General features: G+C 41.2%; 1 protein-coding gene across 2 annotated transcripts in view; it reads right to left on the bottom strand.

Annotated features, from left to right (window-relative positions):
* Positions 1 to 3,455: 3,455 nt before the first annotated feature.
* LIN7A (lin-7 homolog A, crumbs cell polarity complex component) overlaps positions 3,456 to 24,357 on the bottom strand; it is a 149,094-nt gene continuing 128,192 nt past the window's right edge. For both annotated transcript variants that reach the window (XM_021093058.2, XM_021093061.2), the window contains exons 5-6: positions 18,054 to 18,272; positions 3,456 to 8,893 (exon numbers count right to left, since the gene is read on the bottom strand). In XM_021093058.2, coding sequence (XP_020948717.1) covers positions 18,054 to 18,272 — 219 coding nt within the window. In that variant the 3' untranslated portion in view covers positions 3,456 to 8,893. The remainder of the gene's footprint in view (positions 8,894 to 18,053; positions 18,273 to 24,357) is intronic.

Below are 24,357 nucleotides of genomic sequence, written 5' to 3'. Positions count from 1 at the left end.
TATTCCTAGTACTGCAAGGACTAGAAGAGGAACAGACAAGGGAGAGAAACTGACTGGCAGGGAGAACAAAGCCCCAAACACAAAGGGAAGACACAAGTAGAGCTGAGCTGAGGATGACCAAGATGTAAGAAGAGGCGAGGGGTCTATCAACACAGAGACCCTGGATCTGGCCTGCTTTGGTAGCAGTGAATTCTCTTTTTTACTTAAGCTCTGCTGGGTCTTGTTTTGGTTCCTTGCAGCAGAATGGAACCCCCCCAATCATCCTGTGAATTGAAGGATAATAAGAACCATCATTCTGGCGCTTTATCATTTCTAGGTAAGCTAACAACATAATTCTAAATTGGGCCGCTTCTGAGTTAAAGAGCGTGCTGTTAGTAATTATTCTGAGAAAACAGGTGCTCGCTATGACTGTTCCTGGGTTCCTAGAAAAAAAAAGCAAATGAGCCTGGATCTGCAAAGGCGAAGACCAGATGCTGGATAATTGTGTTACAAAAATTCAGGTATAGAGGCTGTGTGGGTCTCCGGTGGCAGCCAGCCAGATTCTCACTCTTACAGCTCCTTTAGACAGAACCATGCAGTTAATGAACAGGAGCCCATAGGAAGCAAGATTTATTGGATAGGTCGCAATTAAACTCTTTGAAACTCTGTTGTATTCATGGGGGATATTTCTTGAAATTCTGTTTGTAATCATTCTGACTTAAAGAATGAAAAAAGAAGGTGCAGTTCTTAGTCTATATGCGGGACTTTGCCTTTAGGATGTTGTGTTTTTTATCTCTAGGCTGGGGTAGGAAGAACAAAATTAATATTATGTTTAAATTAAATGTGCAACATGTTTGCTATATAAATGTCATATTCAGATACAACTTTATGTTGGCAACAGAAGGAATACAATATGTGACTAAAGCTAGTGAAATGTTTTGATTTCAATTAACTTTTATTTTTCTATATAAGCTGAAGTATTTGGCACAGCGGAAACGAATCCGACTAGGAACCATGAGGCTGTGGGTTCAATCCCTGGCCTCACTCAGTGGGTTAAGGATCTGGCGTTGCCCTGAGCTGTGGTGTAGGTTGCATATGCGGCTTGGATCTGATGTTGCTATGGCTGTGGTGTAGGCCGGCAGCTGTAGATCCGGTTAGACCCCTAGCCTGGGAACCTCCACATACCGTGGGTGTGGCCCTAAAAAGAAAAAAAATAAAGTACTTGGGAGAGTTGTAATTAGTCTTCTGATGCCTGATGCAGTGGTTTGGGAGGCTGAGGGTGGAGGAGGATTTATGAAGAGTAGGCTTTCTGTGTTCTGTTGGAGAGCAGTCATAGCCAGGGCCGCTAATACAGGACTGGAGTCCATCTGAATGTAGTGTTACGGTGTCCATCTTGCTTGACTGGCTGCTGACTTGAAGTCCAGTTTGAACCTTCACCATTTCTCCTAGGAATAGGCAACCAAATATGTGGGGACAAACCAGCAGTAAGTCATTGTCAGATGCGTGTGGGGGTGGTGGTTGTGGCGGTCGTCTAAAAGGTTTCCATCAACCCCCGCATTCATCCCGAGTAGAAAATTCAGGTCATAAAAACCCAGGAATCAGTGATAAAGATTACCACTTTCATCTCTATGTTCTTTTTTAAAATCAAAATACTGTGAAATTAAGGAATTTTTCCCTTTAAAAGTATCTGGTGGTTGAGTTTTCAATTCCGTGGGTGAGCACTGAGAATTGAGATAGATCTCAAAATAATCCAGAAACTATTCTGTGAAGTTGACAAATGAAAGGTCAGAAGTGTTAAGAAATATTAAGTACCCACTCCATACCACAGGGGAAATTAATACGATAAAGGCTCAAATGGGTACACTGTTACAAGCTAAAAAAGAGCTAAGGAGGGTACCAATACCACAATGGGATCTGACGATGGAGTAGATAACATCAGGCCGGTAAAAATTAGAGAAAAACTTCTTGGAGGAAGGACTATCTGAAATGGGGCTTAAAAGTTGAGGGTTTTGTGTTTTCGGTTTTTGTTGTTGTGTTGTTGTTGTTTTTAGGGGAAGGAAAGAGCCATTTCAGAAATAACCAAAAGCTCAGGGGAAGAAAAGTTTGGGAGTTTTCAGGAATAGATAGTAGTCAACTTGGATGGCAAGATAGAGCAAGGCTAAAAAAGTAGTGCTATATAGTCCAGAAATACATATCTCAAATCATACTTGTGCCTAATGTAAGCTTGTTAGCCTAGCCCTGAACACTCTCTCTCTTTCTCTCTCACACACACACAAACACACACACCCCCCACCCCAAGCAAAATATTTTGGAATTGATGGGTCATTATCTGATACAGTCCAATATCTTCACCAAAGAACACTGCCAGTCTCATCTTGAAGAAAAACTGGCAACATTTTTCAATGTCATGGAACCCCATGACTCCTGTTTCACAGTCCATGTACCAGATTTCAATACCATCACGTTTCATGTTACCTGTTTTGCTCTTGTTGATGGGAGGGCCAGATAATGTTCTTCTCCAAAATCATTTTAGTGTTTTGGTTCAGGGTCTTGACTCAAAATTTAAAAATTGTTTTGATGGGGAACCCCATGGAGGATTTTGATCAAAGTAATAGCTTTGGGGGAGTTATCAAGCATCAGTATATAGGGAGATACATGTGGGGAGACATACTAATTGGGAAAACAGTTTTTAAAAGCTCACGAAAGTCCTAGCAGAAGTACTAAGGTGCTATTCACAGGTAGGATTAACAACAATGCATAAGAGAAGATGGTTTCCAAGAGACTTTGTCAAAGGAAAACCTAAAGTGGCTACGAATTGATGTGACGAATTAGAAAGATCAGTGTATTTGTGCAGAGAAAGGTACTATTATCGGTAAAAATAAAGGTGTCAAAAGGGAAGCTGAAGTTAAGTAGGACTTTGAACAAAAGGCTTATGAGTTTCCTTACTGTTGTATTAGAGATAAAGCTAACCTTTCCAAAATATGTTAATTCTCTGAAGGGTTCATATCCTCTTAGTAGGAAAGTATGATGAGGCAGTAAAGAGTTTTCTTAAGAAGACTCCTTATTTCCACAAGTGGGAACCAGCATGTAAGTTGCGTCATACACCCATCGAGCTGGGCTGAGGCAGAGAGAGACAATTTCTAAATAAGCAGTGTGATTCCTCTGTTAGTGAAGGAGATGGAGGCATGAGTTTACGGTCCCCACAGGCGTCAGTTCTTGCTGGCGTCTAGAAGTGTGGACGCCGGTCTTCCCTGACTGTGATAGCAGTGTTAGGCCAATCTCAGTTTTTGCCTTTCATATTGGTTTTAGAACCTAACCCATCAATAATATGGCCTCACCATGTGGGCTTGAATGGAAAAACACAAGGAACTTAAAAAGCCAAATATTCAGGTGTTTCCAGTATCCAGAAGTCCCTCTATACTCATACTTTAAAAGAACTTAAACATAATTTGATAATGAAGACAATACTTCCAGTCTGGTATCTAGTACTTTTACTTCCCAGCAGCATAATACCACTTTGGTCAGGTTGAACCACTGCACAATTTTGCAGCTCTTTCAGAAAAATAATGAAAAACAATTAGAAAGACAAGATCACATGCAATGGTGAGAAAATAGTACTACCACCCAGTCCTTCCCCCAAATGTGAAATATCCTTGATTCATCTCCACACTGTGTGTTTATTATAAGCCCTTATAGCAAGGGATTTTGTTTTGTTCATTTTTTTTTTTGTAGCACCAAATAGACACAGTGTCTAACAATTGATACTTCTGAAAAGTCATTGCAATATTTATCACATGCCATAAACTTTCTGGATCTGTCCTTTATCCATTTCTCTGGCTTGAAACATCCTCATCAGAGTTAGCTGTAACATAAAATTGAGTTTTCACTCTCTTTCTTCCACTGATGTGTTCTGTTGATTGTAATATTTTACTAATATCTTATTGTATACTACTTTACAATTTCAAAGTACTTTTATATACAGTGACCCATTTTAATGACATTTATTTTAATGTAATGGTGTCCCCCCAAGTCACAGATAATGATAAGACACATGAACTCCTGTTATACTGCATGGGTTCAAATCCCAGTTCCGTCTGCTGTGTGACCATGGGCAAGTCACATATCTGTGCTTCAGTTTTCTTGTCTATAAAATAGAACCTACTAGAGTTGTTGAAAGGATTCAGTGAGATAGTCTATGAATGTGCTGAGCACAGTAGAACCTAGTAATAGCTAAATAAGTGTTGGTTAGGAATAAATTAGTACTTACCTCACTGGTGTATAACTATTGTGTATGGATAAACTGAGCAGCATTTTTGAGTGGTGTATTTAGAAAAGCAAGCTCACATAAATATGTGCAGAGAGCCTTTCATGATTTCCATGGGGTAAGGGATTTCATTTCTTCTGTCAGCTCTGAAAAGGGACCCAATAGACAGTAAACTGTAGTTATTGCTAGAATCAGCTTTGAGGAGTTTCTCATAGCAATCCCCATGGGGGCACCGTATCTGTCTTTTTTTGCCATTGTATTTCCATAACCTAGTATGTGCTAGGTATGCATTAAATATTTGTTTGATGAATGAACACATGGAAAATTCTTAATTGCAACATGATTAATTATTAGCTCAGGTACATTCTAGGAATCAAATAAGAAAGGAGAAGTGGGAGTTCCTGTTGTGGCTCAGTGGCTAACAAATCTGACTAGGAACCATGAGGTGGTGGGTTCGATCCTTGGCCTTGCTCAGTGGGTTAAGGATCCAGCGTTGCTGTGAGCTGTGGTGTAGGTCGCAGACAAGGCTTGGATCCTGCGTTGCTGTGGTTCTAGCGTAGGCGGGTGGCTACAGCTCCGCTAAGACCCCTAGCCTGGGAACCTCCATATGCCATGGGTGCGGCCCTAGAAAAGGCAAAAAAAAAAAAAAAAAAAAAAAAAAAAAGTAGAAGTGATCTTTTGAAGGCAGGAAAAGATTTAGAGATGGTGTTTCCAGTGATAATGAATGCCTTAAAGAAAAGTTGTTAATGTTGAAAAGGGCACGAATAATACGCTTGATGATGTGAATTTTCTTTTAAATGAAAACATTTTACTAAATTTAAAAGTGGAATTGCATGTTTAGTCCATCCTTGTCACATAATTCAGAAATAACTAGAAAGGTTGAGTTTTATTCATTCATTCATTTGTTTATTCATTGTCTGAATCCTCAAACTTTACTCCTGTCTAAATTTTCCCAAACCCTTAAAGACTTCAAAGTCATTGATTCACTTCTCTAAAAAATATTTATGAAGAGTCAATTCTGGTTCTGTGTAGAAACTGTAGTGCCAATTAGTATAACATCAATTCCTGATTTTTTTCCAGTTATCAAAAGGCAGAATTCAGTTATCTGTCTATCCACCTATTCAATTGTTCATTCATTCAACAAATACTGACTGAGTGCTTCCATCGTGCTGGTATTATCCCAGTTGCCAGGGACACTTCAGTCCACAAGGCAGTTGCAGCGCTTTCTGATGGATTTTATGATCTAGAAAGGAATGAGATGGGTAGGACTACCCCATATTTTGGGAGATTTTGCTTTACACTGGCCTCCCTGAATCGTCAGACCTTTGATCTCTACTTCATGCTGCTGCTAAAGCTGGTCTTACTAATAGGCTGTGTGTGGTGATAAACATAAACTAGCAAAAAGATGAGACGTTCAGGCATTATTCACACATCCACAAATATCTACTGATGTTAAAAAATAATGCAGACAAAGTACTCCAATGTCTCAGAGTCCTATGGGCACAGCCGAGTCAAATGAACTGAGATCAGATCAGTTCGTCACGGCTGAAACCCGCAGTTGTAAATTGGGGTAATCCATCTGGAGCCAAGTTCTTCAGAGATAGCCCTGAATTCTTTAAAACCCTCCTGAATGATAGATTTTGCATTTAGATCTTAGCATTGTCTTAAGAGATAGTGGTAGTTCACATAACTAGAGAATTCCCTATTGATTACATGATTGAGGAAGCACAAAATCTGTTATTCTTTCCAAAGTCAATTGTAATTTAAGCTCATTATCTCCCTGTGGATGTTCTATTTCAAATGGCAACAGAATCGAAATGTAAATGCCTCAATGAAAAGGTTCGGGTATTTTTCTACTGAATTTTGCTCTGTGTACTTGCCTTTAAAATCACAGTAGGAAAGAGCTTAGAAAAGTCTGGCCACCAACCTGACCAAGGGGAAGACCTAAAATTCACCAGGATCACTGATGAAGAGTCACAACAGATTTTTCCTCTTTCACTATCTCATTTGTTTCTGACATTAAAGATTGAGATCCATGCAAAAGCAACCTGATATGTCCTCATTTTAGTATGATTTAGGACCTGTCAGGGGTTCTGATCTGATCATTAATAATAAAGAGCATCAATATAAGTTGCGGTCATTGCTTTTTTCTTTTCCTTCCCTCTGGCTTCAGTGAACCTTTAGAGAACCACAAGGTGCCTAAAACTTGGGGATGACTACTTTCGATTAAAACTTTAAGGGCAGGCTTACGTTTCAACAACTAGTTACTGAAGAAAATTGGCCATTTGTCTGGTCATTTGTATGTAGGACAAGTGTGACGTGTAAAGTGTCCTGAGATGCCTTAGGTGTGATGGAGTGCCCCTTCACTTGGACGAAGGACTTGGCATACATTTATTGGCACTTGAAAGTGATGTAAATGAAGCATTAAATACAAAGACTTCTAGAAAACACAAATATAAATTATCTGCTCACTTGATAATTGCTTCTGTAATGCCATGACAGAATTTATATTGACGTGAGAACATGATAATTTAGTATTAATGGAAACATATCTTAAGCTCCAAATTTATACAATGTACTGGGATGTGTTGAAATGACCATTTTCTCATTAGAGGCTGCAGTGATTTCCCTTTATGAGAATCTGTGGCATAGCCTGAATAGCTTTAGTAGTTTCTGTTAAATGATAACTAAAATATATGTTTTCTTAAATTTTTCTTATAAAAATGAGGACTCTTTCAAACTGAATAATACTCATGTATTCTCCACTCATTCTCTTTAGTCATGCTTATCTTTTTTTTTTTTTTTGTAAACCTATTTTACATAACATTCAGGGTCCTTACCCTTGCCCTCCCCCCCCGGTTCTCTCTAGTAAAAAATGATATGTATTCAAGGATGGGAATCTGTTACCACAGCAGGGCACTGCTGAAAATGGTACACCTCCTGCTTTCCTGGCTGTTTGTCCTCTGCAGAGTGATAGACTAGGAAGGGAGGCAGAGCCTGGCATTGACAATAATACCACCTGACAGGGCAGAATGTTCCAGTTGGTTGTATTTTCAAGAAAGCAGTTCCTAAACTGAGCTTTGTGAATTTCTAATTTGAGGGACTTTCTAAAATGTGAAACTTATTGTCTCTTGGAGAATCAAAGAGAATATGGAAATATTTGCCTCGGTTTTAATGATCTATCTAGAATGTTTCAACTGGATATTCTTTTTTTCAGTGCATTTGTGTGGCTAAGGTGTTTATGTGCCCAAATAATTACTGCCTCCTGTTAATTCCATAATGTAAAATCAGATTTATACGCCTAGATTCACCATGTCAAAAGTTATTATCAGTATAGGTGACTCTAACCAATCGTATCTCAGTGAATGATACTTGCTGAAAGATGCTATATCATTGTCCATTTACCTTCATGAATGTGTATGATGAAGTATGTACACTTTTACCCTAGGAGCAGCAGCATCTTTTCATTCACAATATTAATATCACTGGTTTCCATATGCCTAATTTTGGATCTTTGATTGCCAAAAATATCCAGTTTATATTGGGGGAAACTGATCTAAATTTTATCACGTATATTTTTGTGTGATCTATATATATATACACACATATATATAATTTAGTTTTGTAAGCCTTAAGCTTTAAAGTGTCAAATAGACTTCTATGATAGCACATTACTGTAGGTAAAAAGCGTTTAGATTTCTCCGGAGTTTATCAATCAAAAATATAAAACTTAACAAAAAGTACTGAGAGCAGGGTTACATATAAATATCATATGAGGACCAGTTCATGAAGCCAGGTCCTTTGCTAGTAATCTCTTCCCAGATTCATAATACTTGGTAAGAAAAGACCTAAGGTTGTAACAAATGCACTTTGATAATATATATTGTGTGGAATAAACAGGTATTGTATTCTGTTAGAATTAGACACAGCAAGACTTAAAGAAAAAATACGGTACTAGATTCGCTATCCTTGCTTCTAACCAACTAAAAGTTGTGCTGAAATTGCCCCACTCCATTAATGCATAATAAAATGCATGGAAACAGGAAATAAAAAGCCGGCTGCTTCTAGAACCTGAAGAGAGTATGAATATGGTATAATAACTTGCCATTTTTAAGAGGAGAACAGAGGCTGAATTTGCACGTAACTGGAATTCTCATTTAGACTACCCAGCAATACAGATGTGGAGCAGGTCAGGATGGGGAGCAGTGTGTAGGTTTCCATTAAGTGGCGACGACCTTGAACTGATGCAGTTTGAACGAGTCTAAAGAGGGATGTGTTCGCCTCTGGAAAAGCTGTAAGACCCAAGATGCCCTTAACCCTGGCCCTGGTGATTTATCGGAAAGTCATGGACTTTATTCGTATACTGTTTCAGTCTGCAGACTGGAAAACCACTCCCTTTACACACTGAGAAGTCCCACTGCAGTGAATGGAAGGTCTGTGTGTGTAAAGAGCACATGAGCAGCGGGGGTTGAGCCCCAGAGAGAGAAGGTGTCGAGTTGCCTTGGTAAAGAATTTACACACCACGTGTTCACAGTTTGCTGACGGGTATAATTATCAGTGTTGTCTCCTTGACTATGTGCTGGGATTCTGAAGCACGGTTGCAAAGTGGTGACTATAGGGTGTTGCATCAAAGAGCTTTGCTTCAAGGACCTGAAAGGGGGAAAAGAGTGAAGAGACGTCAGTGATTAGTATTCATTTGCCAATGACAATAAGCTGAAGATATCAAAGGAGCATGTGCCCTGTGAGAACAGTGAGGATTACTCTGGGTGCTGTCGATCATGCACAGACCTCTGCATGTTTGATGTTCACAAAGTAATTATCAAATGAGGATGCATGTTCCTTAGAATTCAATAAAAAAACAGCAGTTTGGAAACATATCAAATGTAAAACATTTCTCCAGATGACTCTACTTCTCTCCACGAAGGCAAGCAAGAGATAACCTTTATATACTGCACCTGAGGGCAGGAGTGGGGCTCCCGCTGAGTTACAGACAAGCAAAGCCTCTCTTTAACAGGCTGGGGGCACCTGCAACCCTTCTGTGAGGCACACAGAGTCCTGCTTTTTCTCCCATCAGGTCAGCCTGACGCAGAGTAGAACAGACGAGGCAGCTGCCCTGCGTAGTCAGATTTAGCGGAGCAGCCTCCCCAGACACTCCCTCAGACCTGTCCCTTTTCCACCATGGTGGAGTCATCTCTTTCAGAAGGAACAGTGGTTTTCAATCTTTGCTTTTAAAGCTGCAGATATTTTAATTTCAATGAATGCAGAGCACCATATACAAAAAAATGTTTTAAATTATTCTGGTTGACGTGAAAGCGCGTGCGTGGGAGGGGAAGGTTTGCGGTCGGCCCCCTCTGCATCCACACTCTCCGGTCGCCAAGCCTTCTAGAGATACGCCTAGAAGCTCCTCGAGCCTCAGAGTGGACCTGACCGTCATGCCTGAGCCCTTGCACTTCTCTGGGAGTCACCTAACAGGATACTGCCTACAAACATCATCCGCCACTAGCATTCTAACTGCTGTACTTCCACCACTACTGTTACTATTGAGGGCTCACGAACTGCCACATATTTTAAGAGTTTTACATATTTTTCTTATTTAATCTGAACAACAGACCATTTTCCTGAGTCTTTTTTTTTTTTTTTTTTTTTTTTGGTCTTTTTGCATTTTCTAGGGCCACTTCCCGCGGCATATGGAGGTTCCCAGGCTAGGGGTCCAATCGGAGCTGTAGCCACCGGCCTATGCCAGAGCCACAGCAACGTGGGATCTGAGCCATGTCTGTGACCTACACCACAGCTCATGGCAACACCAGATCCTTAACCCACTGAGCAAGGCCAGGGATCGAACCTGCAACCTCATGGTTCCTAGTCGGATTCGTTAACCTATGCGTAACGACGGGAACTCCCTTTCCTGAGTCTTATATTGAATAACTTTCAAGTCCCTTAGCTACCAGGTGACAGACCTACCAAGTGATTGAATTTTTAATTAACTTATCATACAGTTACATGTCTCAAGGAAATGGGACTCAGACCAGGTGAATTTTAGTAAGAGCCTTGGGCCTCTTCATCTACCCAGAGAGAGAGTGGCCTGAGGGGTGTGCCACCAGCTGGGATGGCACTGGGCATCCACAGTGTGCACCACTGAAATACCTACTGGCAAGCATCACCTGCACCAAGCGTTCTCAGTATTTCCCTCATTCCCATGAGTTATGATTCAACAGATTAATGATTCTTTTTTTTTTAAATAAAAGCCTCTTTTCAACATTACTTTAAATTGTGTTGATTAGATTGCTTTGTTAATTTTCGAGGGAGCCACTGTGGAAGGCAGAATAATGGCCTCCAAAATATGCTCCCATTCCAACCCCAAAAACCTGTGAATATGTTAGATTCCAAGGTCAAGGGAAATTCATGTTGTAGATCGAACTAAGACGGCTAAACAGCTGATGTGAAGACAGGACGCCTCGCCTGAGTTGTCCAGGTGGGTGCAATGTAATTAGAAGTGGAAGAAAGTGTGAGGAGAAAGAGGCTGGGAAGGTGAGGTGGCAGTGGAAGCAGAGGTCAGAGTGCTGCAAAGAGGACCAGACCGTCCTTGCTGGTTCTGAGCCGGGGGAATGGCACCAGGAGGCAAGGGAGGCAGGAGCCCCTGGAAGAGAGAGAAGGCAAGGAAATGGATCCTCCTCGACAGCCTCTGAAGGCCCAGTGAAGCTATCTGGGCTTCTGTCCTACAATATTACAGGAAAGTTAATTTGTATTCTTTTAATAAAAGCCACTGAATTTGCGGTCCTTTTTAAGGCAGCAATAGGAAAACCACAGAGCTGTGGTGATGAAGTCCCTTGAAGCATGGGACACTGTTTCGGGTGTAAGCGGGAAGGGTTAGTTGCCAACCTGAAGCAGAGTGAGACTGAATGCCAGGAAAGCTCATGTAAGTGCGTACGTGAGGAGGGATGGGAAATACAAGAGCAGGTGGAACCGAAGACACAGGTAGAGCAGCTCAGTGCGTAAGAGAAGGGGGCTCTGAAGCCGCTATCTCTGAGTTTGCATGAGGGCCCTATGACTTCCTGGCTGTGAAATAAGCAGACTTTAGAAAATCTTACACGACTCAATTCCCTTCTTTAAAGTGAGTTTGAAAATAGTACTGATACTCACAGGATTACCGTGAAGACTGAGTTATTAAGAGTTCGGGGCACGCCCTAATTCCTTAATAAATTGTATCCACCTTATGATCAGTATTTCTGGTTCAGTTTTCTGCTTGATAACTCTGGGGTTTCACTTCGGTTTTTCAGAGTCACCCTTTGGGACCTCTCAGTAACTGGGCTGGCAGTTCTGGCAGTGGTTCCCTGGGTCAGATCATCAGGCCTGTGGCTGTGGTGACATTAGTGGAAGATACACAACAGTAAGTAGTGGACAAAATGAAGTAGGGGCCTGAAGAGCAGGAAGAAGAAAGTCGGTGAAGCTAATGGCAAAGGCCAGCTGCTTTGTAAATCGGCTAAGATCCTGCCTGTCCTTTCACCATTTCTTGGGCCTCTCCCGCGGCATATGGAGGTTTCCAGGCTAGGGATCTAATCAGAGCTGTAGTCACCGGCCTACACCACAGCCACCGCAACGCGGGATCTGGGCCGTGTCTGCAACCTACACCACAGCTCATGGCAACACCGGATCCTTGACCCACAGAGCAAGACCAGGGATCGAACCCGAAACCTCATGGTTCCTAGTCAGATTCGTTAACCACTGAGCCATGACAGGAACTCCCAATCCTGGCTGTCTTTGTATGTAAATGAATTCTTCACCCTGGATCTGCCAATAGGAGATCAGTGAAATGAAATAACCTTTAGGTCTTGGCTTCCTCAGAATGCTGACATCTCAGAAAGTGTTCTTCCTCTTTTATTCCTTGGGAATCTGGATGAAATATGGATCTATATAAAGTCCCACTTTAAAAAAATGTTCAAAAATTTTAAGAAAAGGTGAAGAGAATCATAAGGTACAAACTTTCAGTTATAAAATAAATAAATCATGAGGATGCAATTTGCAGCATAGGGAATACAGTCAATAGTACTGTAATAACTTTATATGATGATGGGTCTGGTAACTAGATTTATGGGGATGATCAATTTGTAATGTACACAAATGTTAAATGACAGCTATGCTTTAAACTAATACAGGCTTTAAACTAATAAAGTCACTACACTTCAGTTTAAAAAAAGGAAAAAAGAGAAATGCTTGAAGCTGAATAAATGCAACACTGCTCCTCAAAAAAAGTGAGTACAGTATTAAAAAAAAGCCTATATTCATATTCCGTTATGTTTCTGTAATATAATTACATAGTGATCATGTTTACTACATTTTAGAAAATGCAATCTGTTCTTCCTGATGCACAAACGTGGAAATGAGGGGAAAAGACAGCTGAGATTTACTCCAGGAGAGTTTAAAATGAAAAGCAGACGTGAGACGCATTTTCCACTCACGACTTGCATTCAAACTATTTTCCGTCTGCATGCGCCACTGGCCACTACACGAGTGGCTTCATAACTTCTCCCCGGAGATTTAAAAGTTATTATTTCTAATTTAGAGAAGAGTAATTCCACTCCATAGAATAAACAATAAGAACATATCTGGAAGTATTTTTGCTTTACCTGGTCTTTTCTTGGCTTGTCCGACTTAAATAACATCCTAAGTACCGTCAGTCAGAGAAAGACAAACATCATAGGGTGTCACTTATATGTGGAATCTAATAAAAGGGGATACAAGGGAACTCCTTTGCAGAATATAACATAGATTTCGAGATCAACCTTACGGTTACCAGAGGGAGGGGGTAAAATTGGAGGATAGAAATGACACATACACACTACTGTATATGGGGGGTGGGTGATTAAACATACACACTACTGTGTATGGGGGGTGGGTGATGAAACATACACACTACTGTATATGGGGGGTGGGTAATGAAACACACACACTACTGTATGTGGGGGTGGGTAGTTAAACACACACTACTGTATGTGGGGGTGGGTAGTTAAACACACACACTACTGTATGTGGGGGTGGGTAGTTAAACACACACACTACTGTATATGGGGGGTGGGTAATGAAACACACACACTACTGTGTATGGGGGGTGGGTGATTAAACATACACACTACTGTATATGGGGGGTGGGTAATTAAACATACACACTACTGTATATGGGGGGTGGGTGATTAAACATACACACTACTGTGTATGGGGGGTGGGTAATTAAACACACACTACTGTATATGGGGGGTGGGTAATTAAACATACACACTACTGTGTATGGGGGGTGGGTAATTAAACATACACACTACTGTGTATGGGGGGTGGGTAGTTAAACACACACACTACTGTGTATGGGGGGTGGGTAATTAAACATACACACTACTGTGTATGGGGGGTGGGTGATGAAACACACACACTACTGTGTATGGGGGTGGGTAATGAAACACACACACTACTGTATATGGGGGGTGGGTAATTAAACATACACACTACTGTATATGGGGGGTGGGTAGTTAAACACACACACTACTGTGTATGGGGGGTGGGTAATTAAACATACACACTACTGTGTATGGGGGGTGGGTGATGAAACACACACACTACTGTATGTGGGGGTGGGTAATGAAACACACACACTACTGTATGTGGGGGTGGGTAGTTAAACACACACTACTGTATGTGGGGGTGGGTAGTTAAACACACACACTACTGTATGTGGGGGTGGGTAGTTAAACACACACACTACTGTATATGGGGGTGGGTAATGAAACACACACACTACTGTATATGGGGGGTGGGTAATTAAACACACACACTACTGTATATGGGGGGTGGGTAATGAAACATACACACTACTGTATATGGGGGTGGGTAGTTAAACACACACTACTGTATGTGGGGGTGGGTAGTTAAACACACACACTACTGTATATGGGGGGTGGGTAATTAAACACACACACTACTGTGTATGGGGGGTGGGTAATGAAACATACACACTACTGTGTATGGGGGGTGGGTAATTAAACATACACACTACTGTGTATGGGGGGTGGGTAATTAAACATACACACTACTGTATATGGGGGGTGGGTAATGAAACACACACACTACTGTATGTGGGGGTGGGTAATGAAACACACACACTACTGTATGTGGGGGTGGGTAGTTAAACACACACTACTGTATGTGGGGGTGGGTAATTAACCGGGACCCGCTGTGTGGCAGGGGGACATATGCTCAGTGTTCTGTGATAATCTATACAGGAAGAAAGAATGGACACATGCGTATGTATAAGTGATTTACCTAACTATACACCTGAAACTAATACAACAGTGTAAGTCAACTATGATAAAGTTAAAAAAAATCAGAGATTTGTTCAAAGTACATAGCGTCAAATCTCTCCTCAAAAGCAACAATAGTGAGTAACCAAGTGTAACAAATCCCATTTAATCCTTAAAAATCTAATTAATTAAACGCTGAACAAGTGCTAATGGAGGTCTCTGACTGAATCCACCATAAAATCCATGGAGGACATGAGTTGGTTGTACTTCGCTTGTTCTTGAAATGGTCACTAGTTTCATCTCAAGGGGCCATGATTCTGTGTATTGAAAGTACCGTCTTGGCAGGCATAAATACAAATTTCATAGTCACTTAAACAGAGCTTTGCTATATCCTACACAAGAAAAAACATAGTTTTAATATAAAAAATATTCATCTTTGGGGAGTTCCCCTTGTGGCTCTGCGGTAACGAACCCAACTAATAGGCATAAGGATGCGTGTTCAATCCCTGGCCTCGCTCAGTGGTTAAGGAATCAGTGTTGCTGTGAGCTGTGGTGAAGGTTGCAGATGTGGCTCAGATCTGATGTTGCTGTGGCTGCGGTGTAGGCTGGCAGCGACAGCTCCAATGCACCCCCTAGCCTGGGAACTTCTCTATGCAGCAGGTGAGGCCCTAAAAAGCAAAAAAATTGTCTTTGGTAATGAGACAGTAGGAAACTCTGAAGAGATTTAATGAAGACTGATAGAACAGAGAAATGGAATGGAGTACGTGGCCCAGGAAATATTTACAGCCAAGGCACAGACTTCCAAAGTGGACTGCGTGAACGGAGTACTGGAAGCTTTTAGTAAGACCTCAGAAATCTGAGTGGCAACGTACTTCTTTCAAAAGAGTGAAAAACGTTTTACTAGGGGTTACTGTGGTAAAGCAGTCAGGAGAATTGGTACAAGTCTGTTTTATCAAGAATGGAAGGGAAAAAATGAGTTTGTGAAAAGTATTGATGTCTGACTAAAGAATAACGGATTGCTACTATCAACGAAAGACCCTTGAAAGGATTCTCCAAGTACAAAGGTAAAGTACCTTTATGTTTGAAATGGGTAAGAGATAAAAGGTGCATCCAAATCATTCCATCGTCCGTCCAAATCGCTGTATTTCTTGGCTGGACTGCTATGTGACAGCCTCCTAATTCGTGTCTGTTTTCACTCCTACCCTGCAATAAGCTCTTTTCCCCACAGCAGCCAGAGTGTTCTTTTTTTTTTTAACATATAAATCATATCATGTCACTCCTTTGCTTAAAACCCTTCCGAGGTTTCCAGTGCAATAAAATCTAACTTCCCTCAGTATCTTCAAAGGCTCCCTGTGTCCTGCCCCGTCTATCGCACTCTCCGTCTCACTCCTCAAGCCCGAACTGCCTCAGCTTGTCTTTCTGTTCCTCACACATCAAGTAGGCTCCCATCAGCCTCAGGGCTTCCTGCCCCGGCTTCTCCCTCCTCCTCCTCTTTGCGCTCATCTCTTGGCTTCTCCTTGTCACTCAACCTCAGTTGAAATGTCACCTCCTTAGAGAGGTCTTCTCTCATCTTCACAAAAAGCCATCACCTCACCAGTCTCTATATAAGCACACTATTTTAAGGTTTTTTTTTTTTTTTTTTTTTTTTTTTGCCGTGCCCACAGCACGTGGAAGTTCCTGGGCCAGGGATCCCCCCGAGCCACGGCAGTGACCCAAGCTGCTACAGTGACAATGCCGGATCCTTAACCCACTGCATCATAGGAGAACTCCGAAGCACACTATTCTAACGAGACAAAGTACTAGTCTCAGTCAGATGTTTTTAATCTACTTGTTAATTGGCTCTCTCCGCCAACCAGAGTGTAAACATCAGGAGAGCAAAGGACTTTGCTTTGCTCACGATGTTTCTACAGCCCATTGAACTGTGCCTGGAACAGCATAGGAACAATACATATTTACTGTTGAAAAAAAAGTAGTTTTCAGAATGAAATGTAATTTTAGATAAAGACACCAAACTGTGGTATATAGAGTAAAACTAGGAAGCTATGAAAAGAAGACAGAGCGCTGAATTTCCAGGACTCTGAGGACTCATCTTCTTTTTCCTTCCCCATGTAGATTCTCCTTTTCATGAGCATCACAAATAATTGCAAATATCTTCTCATATTCAGTGTTTCTGGTTGTGCGAATACTAATCTGTATTGAATGAGTTAAAACTGCCATTACTCATTGTCATCTTCCCGAGAACATGTGAACCTCATTTAAAATACACATTTGTAGATGTTACAGTGTAGCCGTATCTAATGATATGCACTGTCTCTTCCAAAGGACAGCAAGAAAAATTTATGGAACTCCAGAATTTCTCATGTTGGCAGATGAAATACTTGGTAGGAGAAGGAAAAATAATTCAATGCTACTTCTAAGTGTGGTGGTAGAGAATCCACTGAAGCTACTGCAGCTTCATATCATCCATCTGGAAAATGGAGTTTTAATGATACTGTGAAGAGTATTTTGAGGATTAGGTATAACATGTGGAAGGGTCTAGCACAGAAAAGGCACTCGAAAATGGTGATTCTTACTCTTAACATTTCTTCCTGCGTTTTCCTTTTTTTAAAAAAAATTTTTTTTCTTAAACCCATGCAGCAAAACCTAATTTGGTGTCCTTTGTCTCAAAGTAGAATTTAGAGAAGGGCAGGTACATCTCAGACACATTTTAAGTGAGCACCCAAAGAGAATTTCAAAATATCTCACAGCAGGGAGTTCCCGTTGTGGCGCCATGGAAATGAATCCGACTAGGAACCCTGAGGCTGGGGGTTTGATCCCTGGCCTCTGCTCAGCAGGTTGAGGATCTGACGTTGCCATGAGCTATGGGGTAGGTCGCAGACAAGGCCTGGATCCTGAATTGCTATGACTGTGGTGTAGGCCAGCAGCTGTAGCTCCAATTCAACTGCTAGTCTGGGAACCTCATATGCCATGAGTGCGGCCTTTAAAAAAATATATACACACACGTATCTCACAGCATAAGCACTAGCAGGTCTCTACTTCATCCTTTCCAGTGCAGCAGTTTGCTAGTAAACCGTGCTTCAGTAGTCTAAAGGAGAGCTTCCTAGGCTCTGCTCTACATGGTTGTTAAGTTTGTACAATGTGCAAAAGCAACTAGCTACGGTGGTGAGGGGGGCTGGAATCCAGCCCACACACCGTCGTCCAGCCACGTGCCTGGGGATGGGTTTGCATAGAGGCCGCATTTCTGTACTCTGCATATAGGCACTGTAGAGTCTATACCTAGCCCTCCCAAAGTATGTCATTTTTCAAATATCTTAAATTTGCTGAGAATGTGGCTGAATAACACATAAAGGAAGCAACTGTGGGGTTTACACTTTCTGAGGTCATTGTTTTTTGTTTGATTTTTTATATTAGTATTAAATCTAATGATTATGTTCCAGCTGTCTAAGAAATTATGTTAAAAAAAAAACAAACCCGAAGTTGTATGTGTAAGGGACTTTCCTTGTATGGAAAAAGGCACCTCTCACCTATGACATATGGTTTTGCTGTGTTTGTTGCTGCTGCTGCTGTTGCTGCTGCTGAATTAGCAATTGCTGCTGCTGCCGACGCCGCGCTGTCCGGAGCTTTTCAAATCGAGCCTCCATTTCTTCCAAGACTTTTGGGGTGTATCGGACCACCAGCTTGACACTGTCCTTAGCAGCCTTGAGGAGTTCCACGGCTTTCTCATGGTGTTCCCCTTCCACACTCTGGAAAGACAGTGACATTTCTTAAAGGGGAGAGTTGCCACATTCTTTGCTCTAGAGCCAAATTTAAAATTCGTATCAAAAGTATAGTCCTGGTTTGAAATTTCCAGATGGCAAAGGGGATTCGCTACCATCATTATTAGTTATTACATTTGTAGCTGAACCAACCATCAGGCTGCACCGGGGTGCGGGACAGAGGTTCAAGCTAGGAGGGTGAGAGGCAATGAAGACCTCAGAGATAACACTAACACTGAGAATGCGCTTTCTAAATTTCCGGGGAAGGAAATGAATTATTCCGGAAACGTGGAAAAAATTTGAAAAGAGTAAGGAAGGGGGACTTTGCCTGTCTGATTTTAACATTTATTAAGAATCTACAATGCTGAAAGCAATGTCTCATTGGTGTAGTAAGAGACAGTAGAAGGAAATGGAGTGTAGAAGTAGATCCATCACATACAATTTTATCCTATGATAAATGTAGGATTTAGACCAAACGGGAAAAGGACTGTTAAATCTTGATGCTGGGACAGATAATAATTAAATGATAAAAAATAGTGTGGACTCCAATCTCACAGTCTATGCGAAAGATAACAGAATGATTAAACATTCACATGTCAAAATAAAACCATGAAACAACTGAAGCACAGGTCAATGTTATCATCTGGTGATGCACAAGGAATTCTCAAGTAAAAATGGCAAGAAACCCCCCCCCACAAAGCCATATTTAACGACGGTACATTTCAGTCTCACACACCATTAAAAAAGTCAAGTAGCAAACGGAAAAAAATATTTTCAACACAGGAGTCAATTTGTTACGAATACTCTTCAAACGAAGTGCTCTTACAAGTCAATAAAGATTAAGCAAAATGGGCAAGTTAATAACCATTTCAAAAAATGGCCAGAGTTGCTGCTGTGTCACAGTGGGTTAGGAATCCAATCGTAGTGCCTTTGGGTCCCTGCAGCGTGCAGGTTCGATTCCTGGCTTGGCGAGGTACATTAAAGGACCCAGCATTGCTGCAGCTGTAGCATAGGTAGCAGCTGTGGCTGGGATTCAATCCCTGGCCTGGGAACTTCCATGTGCCGAGTGTGTGAGTGAAAAATGGAAAAAAAAAAAAGGTCAATAAACCTATGAAGAAAGTCCAAGCTCCCTGATAAAGAAATATAGATGAAAAAAAAAATTTTTAACACTGAAGTGTAGACTTAATTTTTTTCCTATTTTTAAAATGTTTTGGAGTATAGTTTATTTACAATATTGTAATAGTTTCAAGTTACAGCAAAGTGAATCAGTTATACATATAAATATATCCATTCTTTTTTCCCACATAGGTTATTACAGAGTAGACCTCCTTGTGCTATACGGTGGGTCCTGGTTCGCTGTCTGTTTTATGTAGAGTCGTTTGTATGTGTTAATCCCATCCTCCCAATTGATTCCTTCTCCCACCCCACAGTTTGCCCTTTAGTAGCCATAAGTTTGATTTTAAAATGGTAAAGATATATTTTTGAATATGGTGTACCGAGAAGGATAGAGAAAAAAGGTATTCTCTCTTACTGTGAAAAAGATAACAAAACCTAGTACAGTTTTCCTGGAGGGTGCTATTGTTACTCATTGGATAACCCCTTTAAAAAGGAAGACTCAGGGAAATTCACTATGGAAGTATTTAGATATACATATGTACCTATAAGACATGTTACAGAAAGAAAAAAAAAAATCAGTTCTTGGCTTTTGAGTTTCAAAATACTCTTTTGACCATCATGGCATAGGCAGTAGTTGGGCAAACAATGTTTACTATAAGTAAACTCAAAGAGTGGTGCAGCAGGATTAGGGGCATCTTGGGAGCACTCGGGTGCAGGTTTGATCCCCAGCCTGGGACTGTTGGTTAAGGATCTGGCGTTGCTGCAGCTATGGCTTGGGTCTGATCCCTGACCTGGGAACTCCATGTACCTTGGGGCGGCCAGAAGAGAAAAAAGAAACAAGGGGCTTCTCTTAAACCTTCTAAAGTTTCTCTGGGTTGGAATTAGGAAGAAGAAAAACAGAAGAAAGCTGTAATCAGGCATTCTAGGACCCAGAGAAGAGACAGTCCTTCCCTCTCAGCTGATGCCCAGGGCGGAAGACATAACCTCAAGTGCTTCCTGGGAAAGCTCAGAAGAGAAACCGCTGTGTGATGTGGCAGACAGGGACTGATATGGGCTTAAACACTGCCAGGACACCGAAGAGGGGCACTGGAGTGGCAGAGAAGGCCACCTGACACGGGCTCAGATTACATTCTCACCACCCCAGCAGAAGGGGAACTAAAATGAGTATTACATTGAGTGACAAAAAAATACCTTGCATTTTAAGCACACTTAAATTGTATCTTGAGATTCATAATTATGACTGTTACAGAGGTTTGGAGACTTAAGAAATTGTATTCTGTTCTGCCGTGTGCTTCGCAAGGTGGATGTGGCCTGAGAAAACAGAAAGCTTTGAATTTAGCAAGGAGCCAGTCATCGGTGGCCTTGAGTCATCTGTCCGAGAACCAGGCAGACAGTCAGGGTTTAAGAAATGACTGTGGAGAGCCCTGGAGGCAACTTATATAACCACTCCTTCGCCACGTCTGGTCTAAATAGAGAGGCAAAGGTTTATAAATAGCTGTTGAGCAGAGTGAATTTTTATCTGTGAATTTTTAAGCCCAGGAAAATAGGCGTATTCATTGATTAATTTATTCCTTGATTCACTCAATCGCTGACTTGGTCACTCAACAGAGTGGTCACTTAAGCATGCATTATTCTATTCCGTTGTTTGGAAGAGCGTGGACAGGGGACGGCTTTGACAACTTTGTACAATTTAAAGTGTGTTTACAGTGTGCTTGTAATTTCTTTGTAATTTGCCCCAAGGTGAACAGTTAATGTATGGAATTCTTCTTTCAAAGGAAAACTGGGCAACTTGCTTGTTCATACCTTCTCTGGTTTCCTTTTCAATATTAAAACTTAGATGTTTATATGTTTTAATAACAGTAGTTCACCCTTTTTCTAGGCTAGATGATTAGACTGGCTTCTTTTTGGCTTTTGTTCTATTTGCTTTCATTTAATAGTGTTAGAAATTCTGGGTCAGACCTTTAGAGGCCCATTATCCCAGTTTAGGCCCTCTGCCTACAAACTAGGGTCACCACAGGGGGACTGGGGTACTGATACAGGGGACCATCAGGCTCTCACCACAGTGCAAGGCTGAGAGATAAATGGCTGATGTGCCAGAGTCAGCCCTGCAGAACTGGCACGGTTACCTCTCCCACCTCCAGCTCTTCTCTCCCTGATAGCGTTAGCAACTTATAAAAAACAGACTCCTCAGTCTCTAAATCCAGAATTTTTTGGCTCAATGCTCTATCTTTGGCTTAGACAGTGACTCACATTCTTTTGGGCTCTGCAGAGTTAACAGGTGCCCTGGTCTGACTCAGCCTTTCACTGTGTCTTCCCCATCAGGGCATAGAACCCACATGGGACCTGGCAGAGTGTCATGTTTTCATTTTTACTACTAAAAACGCTGTGTGAGGAGTTCCCGTCGTGGCGCAGTGGTTAATGAATCTGACTAGGAACCATGAGGTTGTGAGTTCGGTCTCTGGCCTCGCTCAGTGGGTTAAGGATCCGGTGTTGCCGTGAGCTGTGGTGTAGGTCGCAGACACAGCTCAGATCTGGTATTGCTGTGGCTGTAGCTGTGGCTGTGGCGCAGGCCAATGGCAACAGCTCCGACTGGACCCCTAGCCTGGAAACCTTCATATGCCATGGGTATGGCCCTAGAAAAGACAAAAAGACCAAAACAACAACAACAAAAAGTGCTATGTGAAAATAATACAAGTTACATGATTAAGCAGAATAATAGAAACTGAGAGAACTCAGAGATTTGAATAAACATAAGCATGTTTATAGAATATATCATTTCAAACATTCTTTGATTTTTAATTATTTTCAGAAAAATATCTTCTCATCTCCAGGATTGTTCTGGGTGGATTTCTTTCTCCACTGGCTTTGCCTACTTTATTAATACTTTTGAGGGCATATGTTTCTCTTCTTAAACTATCGTTTATCTCTGAAGTGCTTTTAGTCCTTCAGTATAACTTTTTAATAAAAATAAGGCAGTTTTCTCTTTCTTTCCATTTTGAGGTAAGAACAAAAAGAAGACAGCTGTTCTATGCAGTTCTTGTTCCAAGCACTAAAAAAAGGTCAAGATATCTGCTCAGTTAGGGTATATATGGTGATGTGCAAACACCCGTCAATAGGAATTCTTTTGACTTAGTCTGTTGCTCACTCTTAATGAAAATATGCTTTATTTCAAGCTGAATATTTAAAGCATGTTTTGAAATACAATAGCTTATTTAAACAGTTAAGCTACAAAAACTTGTAGCACCAGGATGAAAATGTGGCCCTTACATGATGTGAGGAGACCTAGGAAGACTTCTAATTTTTTTTGTCTTTTTTAGGGCTGCACCTGCGGCATATGGAAGTTGCCAGGCTAGGGGTCGAATCAGAGTTGTAGCTGCTGGCCTATGCCACAGCCACAGCAATGTGGGATCCAAGGCATGTCTGCAACCTGCACCACAGCTCACGGCCACACCAGATCCTTAACCCACTGAGCAAGGCCAGGGATCGAACCCTCATCCTCATGACACTAGTCAGGTTCGTTACTGCTGAGCCACAACAGGAGCTCCCAAAGACTTCCAATTTTAAAGTGAAATCCTCTCTTCCATTTCAAAAAAAAAAAAAAAAACAAAACTGAACTTGTATACTTTCCATAAGAGCTTTCTATACTTTCTGAAAGAAATTCTATATGTCTAGATTTCATCTTTAAGAGTTTTGTTGTACCAATTGCAATTTGACGAAGTCGTGAGCATGGATTAATTTAAAGAGGCTTTCCCACAGACATCTTGTAAAGTTGGATGTCATTAAGAAGGTGAGGAGAGGTAAGGAAGGCAGGGGGTAAACTAGGTATCCAGGAAATATTTAGACCAAAGAGAAGTGGTCCGAAAAGAGCAAAGCCCCTCAAAAGAAACACTGCCTATCCCACAGGTGTGCCTCATCTGGCCGTAAGCCTTCACTGAAATGAACTAAAATGCACAAGGAACAATGGACATTCACATCCTGAAAATATTTCTTTCCTCTGCTTAATTAAAAAAATACGTATGGAAATCAACATGAGACAGTTCAAATGGTCTTATTACTATTTCCAAACGCATAAATACCAACTAATAAAATGCTAAACTGAGGAAACAACCTAAGAACTGGATCTTCTACAATGTTAATATATAAAGTAATATAGTTTCATTCAGGAAGCTGGGAAAAATTATCAGTAAATGACCAGATACATACTTGTTTCATTAGCAATCTCATGCAGTTAGTAGTAAGCTCCAGGAAGCTTTAAAGTTAGTTAATTTGATGGAAGTTTAGCCAATCAGTGGCTGGTAAGTGAAGCAACTTTAAAACTTGGTTGCTTTCTGATTTTTCAATAGCTTTTTTTTTTTTTTTCTTAACTTCCATACATTGTGAAGTCATCTCACAAATGGCTGCTATTTCTTGGTACACTCAATATCCTGGTTCATTAAGAATCCTCTCTAATAAGAGAGTTTTGGATGGCACTGCGTACGTGGATTTGCGCAGGATATGTGCTACTCCTGCGATAGAGAAGCCAGCCATTAAATTTGACCTTGGCTAGGCTTGAGATGGAAGCAGTGCCTGCTCTGGAAAGGGCTCCTATTTTCTGTGCACAGTCAATTGTCACCTGGCCTGTGCCCAGGTAAAATTGTAGCTCTTTCTTTCTGAGGGTTACATGGACCTGGCTTGCTGCTAAGTTGCTTCAACGCTTTGTTGGATGACCCAGAGTTGGCTATACCTCTTGTTATAGTAGGACTATACAGAGCCAGCTTTAGAGCATAGGCTCCTAAGTGACATCATTCATTCTTCTGGATTAAGGACAAAATTGCGTTACCAGGAAATAAGTGATACCAAGGGTAGTGGGTTGTGACATCTTTTGCACAGTTAAGTAGCTCAGAAACTCAGAGCATTATACCTGTAAAGCCTCTCAAGAAACAACCTTGTTTATCCCTTTGTATCTTACTACATACAT

The sequence above is a fragment of the Sus scrofa genome, chromosome 5 (genome assembly GCF_054392235.1).
Source record: "Sus scrofa isolate SSC_HxYL_T2T_F1_AM1 chromosome 5, Sscrofa_HxYL_maternal_Yorkshire_Landrace_v2.0, whole genome shotgun sequence".
NCBI lineage: Eukaryota > Metazoa > Chordata > Mammalia > Artiodactyla > Suidae > Sus > Sus scrofa.
This window is presented reverse-complemented; position numbering and strand designations above follow the sequence as displayed.